The sequence below is a fragment of the Meleagris gallopavo genome, chromosome 3, assembly GCF_905368555.1.
Source record: "Meleagris gallopavo chromosome 3, MGAL_WU_HG_1.1, whole genome shotgun sequence".
In the NCBI taxonomy this organism is placed as follows: domain Eukaryota; kingdom Metazoa; phylum Chordata; class Aves; order Galliformes; family Phasianidae; genus Meleagris; species Meleagris gallopavo.
The window spans coordinates 25,904,635-25,917,453 of NC_139406.1; the positions used below are offsets into that span (position 1 = coordinate 25,904,635).

The following is a 12,819-nucleotide window of genomic DNA, read 5'->3' on the forward strand; positions in this document are numbered from 1 at the left end:
CCCTGCACGCCCGGGCTGTACTTCCTGCTCTTCCAGGGGGTGCCGGGGCTCTGCAGCGCTGGCTGAGGCGGCTGACGCTGCTGGTGCGGGGAGGCGGCGACGGCCACGCCGCGGCTGCCGGAGAGCAGGTAATTCATGCCATAGGTGCTGGCCTTATTCTCTCGTTTCCTGCGGCCCGGATGGTACTGGTGTTGCTGGGGAGAGGCCGGCGGCGGCGGGTGGGGGTTGCGGGAAAGGTGCGATGCCGGATGGTGCCCGTGCGCGCCGTTCGCTTTGCCGCTCTCGTGGAAGTTGAAGAACTCCCCCGGCCCGGCACCGCCGCCCGGCAGCCCGGGAGGAGCCAACGCCGCCCGGGGGCCGCAGGAGGAAGAGGAGGAGCCGCCGCCGCCGCCGCACGACCCCGAGGAGGAGAAGCCGGGGCTCTCGGTGCCGGACTCCACCGACGAGCAGGAGGACGAGGAAGACACCGAGGGCGACTTCTGCAGCCGCCGCCCTCCCTCGCCGCCGCCGTTCACCGCCGCCGCGGGGCCGGCGGCGGGCACCAGTCCGGTCAGCAGCGCCGGGGGGGACGGCGAGGGCGACGGCGGCGAGGACGAGGAGCAGCAGCCGCCGCCGGGAGCCCCGAGCCGGGCGCAGCCGTGGCCACGGGGCGGCGAGGCGGCGGCGGCCGAGTCCAGCGCCGGGGAGTTGAGGCAGAGGTAGTGCGGGAAGGCGCCGCCGCCGCCGCGGCCCCCCACGCCCTGCGAGGTCTCCCAGATCTGCATCCAGAGCGCATTCGCGGGGCCTTTCTGCTCGGGCTGGATCCAGGCCACGCGGGGATCCATCCACGCCCGCCCGCCCGCCTCCGACCCTCACGGCCCGGCCAGAGCGCCGCGCCGCCGCCCGCTCACCGCGCAGCCGCTCGCCTCAGCGCGCCGGGCCCGGAGCGGCGCTACGCGCGGGCCGGGAGCGGCGGCATGCGGCCCGGCGAGGCGAGCACCGTACCGGCCCGGCGCTGCCCGGAGCGCTCCCCGCGCCGATCCAATGTGGCGTCCCCCTCGCCAGAGCCAGAACCGGCGCTGCGCATGCCCCGCCGATTTTAAACCTTCACCGCAGCCGGCCGCCCTGGCAACCGCACATGCGCGCTGCGGGCCCCGGGAGGGGGGCCGGGATCCGCTGGGAAGGTGGGGGGGGAACAGAAGGACGTTGGTGAGACTGCCCCCTGCACGGTGCGCATGCGTGCCGCGATGGGGGGCTTCGGAAGGGTTCGGAAGACCTCGGGTGGGAGGAGGGGTTCGGCAACTGCTGCGCATGCGCGGAGCGGCCCTCCCGTAGCGGGGGGCGATTGGTCGCCGCGTGTAGCCCTGGGTGAGGGGAGGTTCCTTGGGAGGCGTGCTGGGCTGCTGAGGTTCGATCGGGACCGAAAAGGAATTGTTGTCGGAGTTCAGCGTGAATGAACTTTGCGAAGTGAGGGAGGGGGCGGACAGGAGGAGGGAGCAGGACTCATTTGTTAGCGGAGAATATTATCTGCACAAGTGATACTGTTATCGTGATGTTTAATACAGCTGCATTGTCTAACTATGCCCTTAAGCTTGAGGGAAACAGAAACTGACTGGAGGAATGAGAGCCTCACCTTTGTTTTTGGAAGTCAAACAGCCAGCCGTTTGGATCTTAAGAAACAATCTGTTTTCAGAAAAAAAAAACAAAAAACAAAAACATACAAACTACACTTAGAAGCACACGATAAACTAACCAAAACCAAACCACATGAAAGAAGCATTGATCTTGTCTTGTGTAAAAGTACCTTCACCACAATTCCCACCTTGTGAAACCACGCTGCTCTTCTGACTTGACAGATTAACCAGGCGTACAGTTACACAGCATATACTTCAGCTGCTTTGAGTTCACCTTCCCACAGGATTTTGGATAGTTTTGTGCTTTTAATTTAACTTGGAGATGCACTAACAGGACCTTCAACTTTTCTTACATGCGTACCATAAGAAAGAAACACAGAAGTATATAGTCTCCTTTTATTCTTGAGTACCTCACATTGTCTCACGATGGCCCAGATTTATTAAGAGGGTTCCAGCAGAATTTCCCCACACCAGCTCCTGGGTTGGGAGTCAGTATAGGTGCTTTGTGGATCCACTCTGAAATACTGAGAAAACCCAGGAGAGCCCAGGCCTTAACCCTTATAGCTCCGTGTAGGTAAAAATCACAACTTCAAGCTGCCATGTCCATGCTAAAAATCTCCAGTCCCAGTACAGTTTTGGAGGGGCCAGGCTGTTTCCCAAGGTAGCTACAATCTTCTCAGAAGGGTTTGTTTTTCATTTGTTTTAACTTTTCATGTATTTATTATTTCTGATGCTACAGTCGTGTTTTGTCGATGGCATCAAGCCATTTACCGTGTTAGTGTAATAGTACACATAGAGTGGAGGTTTGGAGCACAGCCTACTCAGAGTTTGTAACTTACTCCACATTTTAAGAATATGAAGAAGAAATAAGTCTCCTCTGAGAAATGGGTAAGGAGTGGTTTGCTACTACACTAGTTTACTCGTGTATCTCACTATGATTCTTTGAAGCTTGCAGCAAGTCAGTGAAATAGCTCCGCAGAAGAGGAGACATTACATACTTTCCTTTCAAAGTGTTCAACTTGTGAAGCCAGAAGAGCTAATGTGGTTTCTTGTGGCACAGAGACAAGGGAAATTATCATTATCTACTGTCAGGTCTTGCTTTCCTGTTTCTAATATATCTATTAAGAAATCTAAATACATCCTTTTTGTTTCAGATATTTAAAATTAGCTTGTATCCATAACGTAATCTTAAATATAACAGACAAATCTCACATAAATACCGTAACCTATTATTAAGGCAGGAAGAAATGGATGTCTGTCCTGTTATTTGTGTTTCTTCTGATCAAAAAAGGGAGAGCCATCCCATTCTTTCCCCATTTGGGGACACTGAGAATGATTTTGGAACTAAATGCAAGTGAACTTAATTGAGCTAGGTTTTTAATTAATATAATTAATTATGTTGTTAATATCTAAATTTACAAGGCAATTGCACTCTGAAAAATAATCTCTCTTGGTATTATGGACCATAATACATATTAGTCTTCCATCTGTGCATAATAATTTGTCACTTTTCAGCCAAAGTAATTGTTCTTGCTAAAATTCTGCTCAGAGAGATTCAGTCAAAATCAGAGTTTGGAACAGAACCTGGTTGTGAATCCAGTGCTAAGCATTACAATTCAGGATCCTCTTTTGGATATTTAGAAGAAGTACAATCACTACAAAAGAATTTATGAAATCTACTAATTTACAAAATATTTGGAAGTCCATGTCAAGTAATTAATGAGGAGAGGAAGAAAGGAAAGGTGGGAAGGAAATGAGGGAAGAAAACACACACTAGTTTATTGGGTCAGTCAAAAGGTTTTAGAGACTATATGAAAAACAGGTAATCAAGGAAAAGATGTTTCTTCTTAAAATAAGGCATTCCCTGTAAACGTAGTGAGAATTTCCTTTACAGGGACTGATTTTTAAAAAATACTGAGAAAATCCTAATCTCAGAATGCAGAATGCCTTGCTTGCTGTGGGTAAATTCAAATGGTCCATTCAGATTATTAACATTGTACTAAAATGTCTCATACTAGCATTGCCTGCCTTATGCCAGTAACACAATGTTCTAGATCTGCTTCAGTTTCTTTAAGGTAATATTTAAAGGGAATAGTCAAAGTCATATGATTAATGACTACAAATATAGTTTCATTACTTCAGAGGCCATTTAATTAATCTGTTATAAATTGTTTTAATCTGGCTGCTTTTCACAGGAAACACAACCACAGCTCTCTCTTCGATGACACTTATATTTTAGTTTTAGCTTCAGCCAAATACGTCTTTGATTTGGCAAATGGACAGTGCTGGAGTATTTGGTAACCTTGTGGTTGATGACTTTCATGTGCTGATGACCACAATTCCAACCGTGTGAATAGTTCATATGATTTGGTGAATAATGACAATTGAGTTAAATACCTCCATGGAACATGCCAGGCAGTATTGCCCAATGCCTGCTATTAATCTGTTTTTAAACAAACACTGAACACTCTGAACTCATTAACACAGATAAAGGCAGGTAGTGTCTCATACCTCTAATATGCCTCAATTTACACCCCTAGAAATGGTAAAATGCTAATATATCATACCCTTGTGATGCAACCTTAATTCCCTTCTCTGAAGCTGGCAGTTGCCACAGTTGTGATTCCAACAGGCCAGTGCAGGGGTTGAGAGGTGACCAACAGGTTCTCCAATAGTTCACACTCTCCAGCACCACTCCAGGACTTTGGTCCATATGACTGGCCATTCACAGTCTTGCTGCAAGGCTCTGACACAGTGCATCCTTCACGCTCACCAGCTCTACTCCCTTTCTTCTTAGCCTGTGCAGACCACAGTATGGATGAAGAACAACCAGGAACAACTTTCAACAGCATTTCTGACCAGATCTGCTGAAGAGATGTACAGTAAAGAAAAAGGCAATCCACAGTTTCTAACTAGATGGGAGCATGAGAGAAAGGCTGTCCACCAAGGAGCATCCTTACCTAACTTGTGACCCTCAGAGTGCTCTAGTCACCAGGAGAAAGTGCTGGGGAGGAGGTAAGGGGGAGATAGTTTCCATAGCTATACTCTGTAATCTTGCCAATTTTTTCTTCAGTAAATACATTTCTGGACATGAGGAACTTAGCTTGTTTAGCTTGGAAAAAAGAAGGCTCCAGGGAGACTTCATTGTGGCCTTCCAATACTTGAAGGGAGCATATAAACAGGAGGGAGAATGGCTGTTTAGATGGGTGGATAGTGATAGAACCAGGGGGAATGGTTTTAAACTGAGACAGGAGAGATTAAGGTTAGATATTAGGAGGAAGTTTTTCACACAAGGGGTGGTGACGCATTGGAACAAGTTGCCCAAGGAGGTTGTGGATGCCCCATCCCTGGAGGCATTCAAAGCCAGGCTGGATGTGGCTCTGGGCAGCCTGGTCTAGTGGTTGGCAAACCTGCCCGTGGCAGGGGTGTTGAAACTAGATGATCACTGTGGTCCTTTTCAACCCAGACCCTTTTATGGTTCTATGATTCTATGACATGAGAGAAGATGTACAGTTTTAATTTCTCAGACTGAGCTGATCAAAGTTTCTGGTCCTTACAAGGTATGAGTTGGGGCATTATTGCATTCTATTCTGTCCCTTAGAAACCCAGCTTTTTACCTTCTTCAGAACAGCATCTTCTTCTCATTAAAGCATGCCTGGCACAAGTAACCCTGAACAAGCTAAAATCATGTCATCTTTTCCTCCTTAAATCTTCCACTTTGCTCAGTCCTTCCTCTCTTGGCTCAGTGTCCTTTTCTGATGAATGCTGAGCTTCAGCCAAATTTAGGGTGTTGAGGCACAGTCAGCAGCGAATTAAGCTGCAGAGGCTGAAACAGCTGTCAGCCATGAGCTGTCTCTTCTTCCTACTCTGTCTTCCCCCAGTCTTACAAAGGAAGGCAGCCCTGTATCAGAGAATCTGAACAGATGATAAATCAACTGGTGAACAGCTGCAGCTTCCAGTCAGGCATGTTCATACACAAGAAAACCCTTTTCTAGCTGCCTACATTAAATAGCTGGTGGCAAATGGAGAAAGTGTGGGAGGCAGTTCACAAGCAGTTCAATTACGCTTGCAATCAGGGTGGCAACTTGAGGGAGAGAGGTTGCATGAACAGACAGGTTTGATTCTTGCCCCACCACTGGTGTTTAATGCTGGATGTGTATCAAAACATCTTGATGGAACTCCGTCTTTGAGAGCTTTTGCCATATGTACATTGTACAGATTTGCAGTATTACAACAGAAGTGAGATAAATGTGTAACTAATATACTGGCTTTGTATTACCCACTTAGTATTACATATTAATATATTTGGGGCTTTAACAAGAATTATTTCCAAAATACTGCTTTATTAAGAAAATTTATCTTGATTTATTACACAGCAGTTACATACATAACATGGGGTTTTGTATGGTTTTCTGTGACAAAAATACTTATTTGTTCTGCTCTAAGGATGGTGTATCCAATTTTTTCAACTGTTCTTATACTCTGTTTCATCTCTCTTGTCTAAAGAAAGTTTGGAGGGATACAGATTATACAGGGTTCGTTTTTTAAATTGGAGATTAAGAATTCCTGTCTTTTAAAATTTGTCAAAGGTCTTAAGAGAGAATATGCTGCCAACACTGACTGCTAATTGAAGAGAATTAAATCTTGCAGACTTTCTTTATTTGGGTATGGAAATTAAATTCTGATAAGAAGCACAGAGAGCATTTTAAGAATGATTTTATGTGTAGAAAATCCTCTGTGAGACAGATAATAAACAAATGGAGTTAATGTTAGATATATATAAAACTCTTGAAAGTATTTTTTCTAATTGGAATCTGAAGAGTTGTATGAAAGATGGTGTGCCTTCATGTCTTGGTTAATGGAGAATCCCACAGAGAGTTTCTTTTGTAAGAATGATCTGCCATTATTGAATGACAGAGTGAGACGACTCCTTAAGGAGACAATATTGAAAGTATATGGCAGCGAATTCTTGGAACTAGTCAGGGTTCCTCTCTTACTCCTATTTGCATTCTACAAGGACCCAAGATCATCTTTACGTTGTCATTCTCTAGGTTTTTACATAGAGACAGCTGACAGCTGTGTGTATCCTGGAAAGAACAAGAGATCCCGCTTCAGACTTTCTGATAGAAAAAGAATCTAAAAGTAATGCATTACTCCTAGGAACATTATTGCAGTGAAAATGCTTACTTTCAGATGAGTTGATTTGCTTTAAAAAAAATAAAATAAAAAAAAAAGTGGAAGGATGTGCCAGACAATCTATAAGAGAACTGATGTAAAATTTGTTTAGTGCAGATTTGTCCTTCATCTGCCATGTTAACATGGCACCAAAGAGGGCACCAGCTTCTTCAGTACTAACTCCAGAGGAATCAATTATATATAGGAGAATCTTTATGGAAAGAGTTAATAAAACATTATGTGAAAGATGCAGCTCAGTTTTATTAGCTCTCAAGCTAGATCAAAGCCATATTTGATCATGTAAAGATTTCAAGAAACTAACTGATTTAATGCAGGCAGCTGCCTATTTTTCCTTTCTTTGTTAACCCTGCCCACTTATTTCATCTATAGGTAGCACATGTATGTACCTATATGCTTTTGCTCTTTAAATAGAAACTGCACTCTTGCAGCGTGCTTCCCTCTTGCTAAGTACATCTATGTCCTGCATCTCCACCTTCAAAGCTATAATGTTCAACTGTTCTTGGGTCACAGTTAAATCACTATGACATCTCAGGAAGATTTCCAGAAGAGAAACAGCTTGATGCCAGTATAAAAGTGCCGACATGAGCCATATTAACATTGGCCTATGGATAAGTGAGCAAAGAAGAACAGAAGATCAAAGGAGAGCAAAAATTTTTGGCAGGGTTTTTAAATGACAATAATGTGGAGCAGCTGTAGGATAGATTAGATAGGGGTTAATGACAGTGAGGAGAACAAAGGAGATGGCGTGTGGAGATGGAGGTGTTGGCCAGGTGGCCACGCAGGCTCATCTGTCAGCACACACTTTTGCCATTTGCTCTTTGAAGGAACTTAAGTCAAGGCCAGGGATCGGCAGGACAATACTCAGACACCTCTCCTCAAAACTTTCTAACAGCACTCCAGCTTTCTTGTACCAAATCCTCCTAGCTCAATAGTGGAACCAGGTGGCCCCTTTACAGCTTCCTCTGCCTTACTTGATTCATGTAAACAGCCTTACCATAATTCTTTTCAGTGCATGGACAGTCTGTGACCAAAGATCACCTAGGAAGGCACCAAGGCTTCTCCAGTTTGTCTCCATAGACACAGTCAGTGGAGCAGACATGCCTTTGGGATCCTGAAGGCTGCAGCTGAGCAAAATAAACCACAACATCCCAAAGCCTCCTTGTGATGGCAGTGCCTGTGTCCTGTCTGCGAGTATCATCAGTGAGCATCACAGTTACTTGCCATGGTATTCTTTCCTCTACAGCCATATAAACTAAATTAAGGAGTCTGTTCATAGTATCAGTGTCCAATCTCAGAAAGCATCAGCTCTACAATAAGTGTGAATGAATTGGACTGATGAGCACTGAGTGAACAGTATCACATCACTCATTTACTATGACAAGAGCAGAAAAACCATGAGGTAGAAGGAATAAAATGTCAGCTGAGGATTTCTGGTTGCCTGTGTTGGTGGTGCTTAGCCTTAGCAAAGGAACAGCTCCTGTCACTCCATACAGGTCATGGGTCTGAGCAAAGTGAAAGTGCCATTCCTGCTGCCATCTGCCACAGTGATGCACCTGTAAATTCATACAGGGCAGCTTTGTTTTTTTCCATACTTCTAAAACAGCATAGGTTCGAAGCATCCAAAAAGATGTAAGCAGCCTCAGATTCCTGCTGTTAGGCCTTGGAAAGGCCTCAGAAGCCAGTGATAAGCTCTGATAATGAATGTTGTTCTTCCCAGCTAAGTGAAAGTTCTGACTGTCCTGCAGCCTTAAGCCTGCCTTTGAACAATTTGGCCTCCAGTACAACTCTTAAGAAGAAGCTGCTTATTTCTTTTTTATAGTTGCTGCCAATGGGATACCCTTTTCTTGCAGAAAATGGTCTGATGTTGACTGAAGCCATAGAGCAAGTAGATCAAACACTCATTCTGTTTACAGAAAGAAAACTTGCTCAGCATTGTTTTTCTTTTGGTGGAGTGGCAAGGTACATGGAGATCCTTCTCAGATCTGGAAGCAGCAGGTTCATCTGAAGACAAGACAGGTGTGCTGTGGGCTGGCTTGGAACCTGGAGAGGCAGGCTCTCTTCATCACTAGGGTATAGCTGTTTCCTCATTCCGAGTTGACTGGTGATACCTATGAAGTGGATCCCAGGAGATTTCTCCAAAGGTTGTGATAGACATGATTTCTGACAAAAAATTTTGTTAGACAGCCGCCAGGTGGATCTAGTCTCTTCACCATGTAATCAGGTGACAGCCATTAACATAGTATAACTCTTCAGCTTTGGAGGATTGTGCAAAATTCTCAGAACCCAGGTAAGTCATGACTACCAGTGCTGTGGGTTGAGATTTGTGCTGTCTATGAGTCTTGTGTGATGGGAGAAAACACTAGAACAAAATGCATGGAATTAACAACTCTTGTGCAGTCTTTGACTCTTACTTGCTTCAGTTCATCTAACGTGAGTTAGGAGGAGTTCAATCAGACTGACTACGCAGACAGCTCCACAGAAATGATTCTGAGCATAAAGCTATTCCATAAAGCCATACCGTCCTTTCCAGCTGCACCCATATTCTACTTACTGTTTGACAAGTGTTTTTCTAACAATTTTGTTGATACTTTTTAAAAAACACTCCTGTTGATTCCTTCTCTTTTTGGTGGTCTAGGTCAAGCTGTCCAGTGGCCATCCTTTCTGATAGTAGTTTTCTCATGGGGTGTTTTATCAAGGACTCAGCCAATTCCTGTGCAATATATAGTCATCCTCCTCTAGCCCCGTGTTTGTACAGATAGACCAGTCCCTCACCACCTCTAATAGGGGTTGTCTCTTGATTGTTCTGATCCTTAACTGTGAGAACAATACATGCTACCTGTTGGAATGTCTCAAGAGTGCCATTGGAGAAATCCACAGCTGACTTGGCTGTGAAGCGCAGACCACTTCAGAACCATCCCTTGCTTTGTTTCTTTTAGGAATGGAGAGAGTAACAGTGATGAGGATCTGTGTACTGTCCTAAGGATGTGGAAGCCACCTTTTTAATCTTTTGCTCTGTATTTCTTACTGCTGCACTCTATTTTCTACATCTCTGTGGCAAGGGAAATCCTTCCCCTGCTCCGAGTGCAGATCTTTCCTGTTGACAACAGTATGATAGTGCATAATGCACACCTAGTCTGTCCATAAGAATACAATTGCTTGGTGCTGATCTGGAGATAATCCTTTGTTGCCTTTGTGGTGGCTCAGGCACAGGGCTATCCGTCAGGGTACAAGTGCTTTTCTAGGTACTTCAGTGTAGTTTGTGTCATCTACAGGCTAGGCAACACTGCCTCAGCTTTCCACACAGCCGCTAAGAACAATTTATTGTAGTTTGCACTGCGTGATGTTATTGTTAGCTGGACCTGATTCAAACTACCATGCTCATTTTGGCCACATGGAACCCAGAAAGAATTATGGACAAAATGTTTGGGTCTCACAGAAATTACCTCTGCAGTTACCCACAAGAGTGAAGAGATGGTCTGTGATGTCTCAGGGCAAATCTCATCAATCGCCCAGGAAAGTGTCATCTCAGATCTGCTATCACAAAATATTTACAGTATACAGTGGAAAGATAAAATCCCTTCTAGATAAAGTAGGGCTCTGGCTGAGTGCCCAGCCTTGCTGCCGAACAGCTGGCCTTGCTGCTAGAGCAGAAAGTTGAAAAAGGAAGTATGTTTATCTGGAGGAATGTGCATGAAGGTTAACAGAGGTAAGAGACCTTATTCCCATAGACCAAAATTACCTGGAGACCTCACTAACATCCATTCCAAATTCTTGTTGGAGAGCCTTAACAAAATCAGTTTATTTAAAATGAAACCTCATCCAAAGGCTACCATTCAAAATGACCATGGAGGCACAAATCCTTGTGTGCTCACAGGCTAAAAAATACAGTGTTATGGAAATCAGCCTCTATGAACAATGAGAGCCGTGCTATGTGTTTTGTATTTTTTTCCCTTTCCAACCCAAGCCATTCCATGATTGATTACTTCTAATATTGAGAAAGCATTTGGGTGGTTCACATAAGTTTGTTTTTACCAGCTAGCCTCTCTCATTTGCATTTCTGTCTAGATTGGAAGGCCAATTTGCTCAGCCTGCACGTGCATGTGCTAGTTAGTATCATAGTTATTTTTAAGCATGACTACTTCACTTCCAATAGGTTGACAGAGAAGTGAAATTCCTTGTGTGAACATCAGGCAATCATTATGTCTGTGAAGATGGCTGTGAAGCGTAGATTTTGTGTTTACATCATTGTTTCAGATCACTAAGAAAAATATATTTTGCTAAAAGGAAACCAGCTTGGGGCAAAAATATATGATTAGATTTGTCAAGAAATGGAACATTCAGGATGACCAAGCACAATGAGTGATTTTCAGTATCTGCTATCCAACAGCCCCTCTTGTGATTGGCTCATTAGCTTGTCCATAAATTGACTATTTCTTAATGTGTTCTTGCAACACAATCCTATATATGAGCAAAATACTAATTTTTAAAATGAAGCTGTTCAGAGAAATCTGAGCAAAGAATATCCCTGCAGCTGGGGTAGAACTGCAGGCCTCTCTTGTATGGCCAGCTACCAGGTGCTGGGGAGAACATGAATCTATGGTATGGCTATTGTGTTTAATGCCACCTATATCTAAGCACAGTTAATGGGGAGCTCATAGTATGTCTGTGTGTGTGTGGCTGTGAGCAAGGGACGTGAACTCAGGTGCTGGTACTTAGATGCCAGCAGTTAGGGAGAGTGGACCCAAGGGCAGCCACTGGGCAGGTTGAGTGCTTGGGTCCAGCTGCTGCGGGGACCCACCTTCTACATAGAAATGTATATATTGCATATATATGCATGATTTAGTGGAGAGCTGTTAGAATTACAGTAGTACAGTTAAGTTGTGGTTGGACTCGATGATATTTAAGGTCTTTTCCAACCTGAGTGATTCTATGATTCTATATTTCCTACTAACAGACCTTCATCCTGATCAACCAAAAAGGGGGAGTAGGATGAGGCTGTTGGTGCTGTTTGTGTTTGCAGGTGAGCTGCGTGTGCCTGTTTATGCTGTCTGACATGGCCAGCTATATGTGTATGTATGTGTTGCACTTGGCTGTTTGTGCATGTGCTTACCAGAAACATGAGCTCAGTGCTGCTACTGCTTGGACCTGAGGCTAGAGAGCTGTGGTATCCTTACCTCTCTGGATTACTGGATTTGGCAACCCCTGGCATATGAAAGTCTGTTATGCTCACGCTTCATCATACATTCATAGATATTGATCTGTTGAGACTGATGATGCATGCAGTTATCCTGTATCCCATGCAGGACTGTGCATTTCTTCTTTCTGGACTGCACAATGTTTCTGCTTCACAGTCTTCAGGCTTCTCAAGATCTCCCTGAATTGGAGCTCTGCTGTTTGTCATTTCAGCCACTCTCTCATAGGTTGGGTCATCTGCAGATTTGCTGGGAGTTGCACTGTTCTTCACCATTCAGGTCATTATTGAAAATACTGAACAGTGTGGGAACCATTAGCAGTTGGATATTGAGCTGGCTACTGTCCGGTGGGCCTGGCCACCCAGCTGACAAAGTTCACTGCTTTAGTAAATACTCAGCTTCTAAACAGGAATGGTGGGGAAGGTGTTCACCTCCCTAAAGTCAGTGTGGAATACGAGGCTTATCTGAGTAGCGTTTAAAGCCTCTTTTGTTCCCTGTTCCCTGTTCAACTCCAGCATATGGATCTCTTCTGCCAAGCTCTTTGCAGTTACTGAAACATTAAGACAAAAACAGGAACACACAAAGATGTATGACTTCCTGGGAGCTGATAAAATGCTCTAAATGGCAGAGCCAAGTCAGGAATGGCTTTTGTCTCTGGCTTTCACCGTTATTCCTCATTAGTACTCAAAATGAAGTTCCACAAAACAGCCTTCCTTTCCAGTCTCTCCAACTCACTCAACCAACTGGACAGAGCAAGAGCATCACAGACTTTGTTTTCTTCCTTGACGCTTCTCATTGCAAAATAAAAAAACTGATAG

The 12,819-nt window shown here is 44.7% G+C and overlaps 1 protein-coding gene and 1 long non-coding RNA gene across 7 annotated transcripts in view; one reads left to right on the forward strand and one right to left on the reverse strand.

Moving 5' to 3' along the window:
* Positions 1-1,197, reverse strand: part of TENT4A (terminal nucleotidyltransferase 4A) — a 55,893-nt gene extending 54,696 nt beyond the window's left edge. Inside the window, exon 1 of one of the 5 annotated variants that reach the window (XM_085220476.1) lies at positions 1-1,197. In XM_085220476.1, the coding sequence (XP_085076602.1) occupies positions 1-824 (824 nt within the window). In that variant the 5' untranslated portion in view covers positions 825-1,197. The other 4 variants (XM_085220472.1, XM_003204844.5, XM_085220473.1 and 1 more) reach the window with 4 other exon arrangements.
* LOC146544640 (uncharacterized) overlaps positions 11-12,819 on the forward strand; it is a 16,926-nt gene continuing 4,117 nt past the window's right edge. The window contains exons 1-2 of one of the 2 annotated variants that reach the window (XR_014882356.1): positions 11-128; positions 4,411-4,628. This is a non-coding gene — a long non-coding RNA (uncharacterized LOC146544640). Of the gene's footprint in view, positions 129-1,214; positions 2,502-4,410; positions 4,629-12,819 lie in introns of those variants that run through there. The other variant, XR_014882355.1, reaches the window with a different exon arrangement.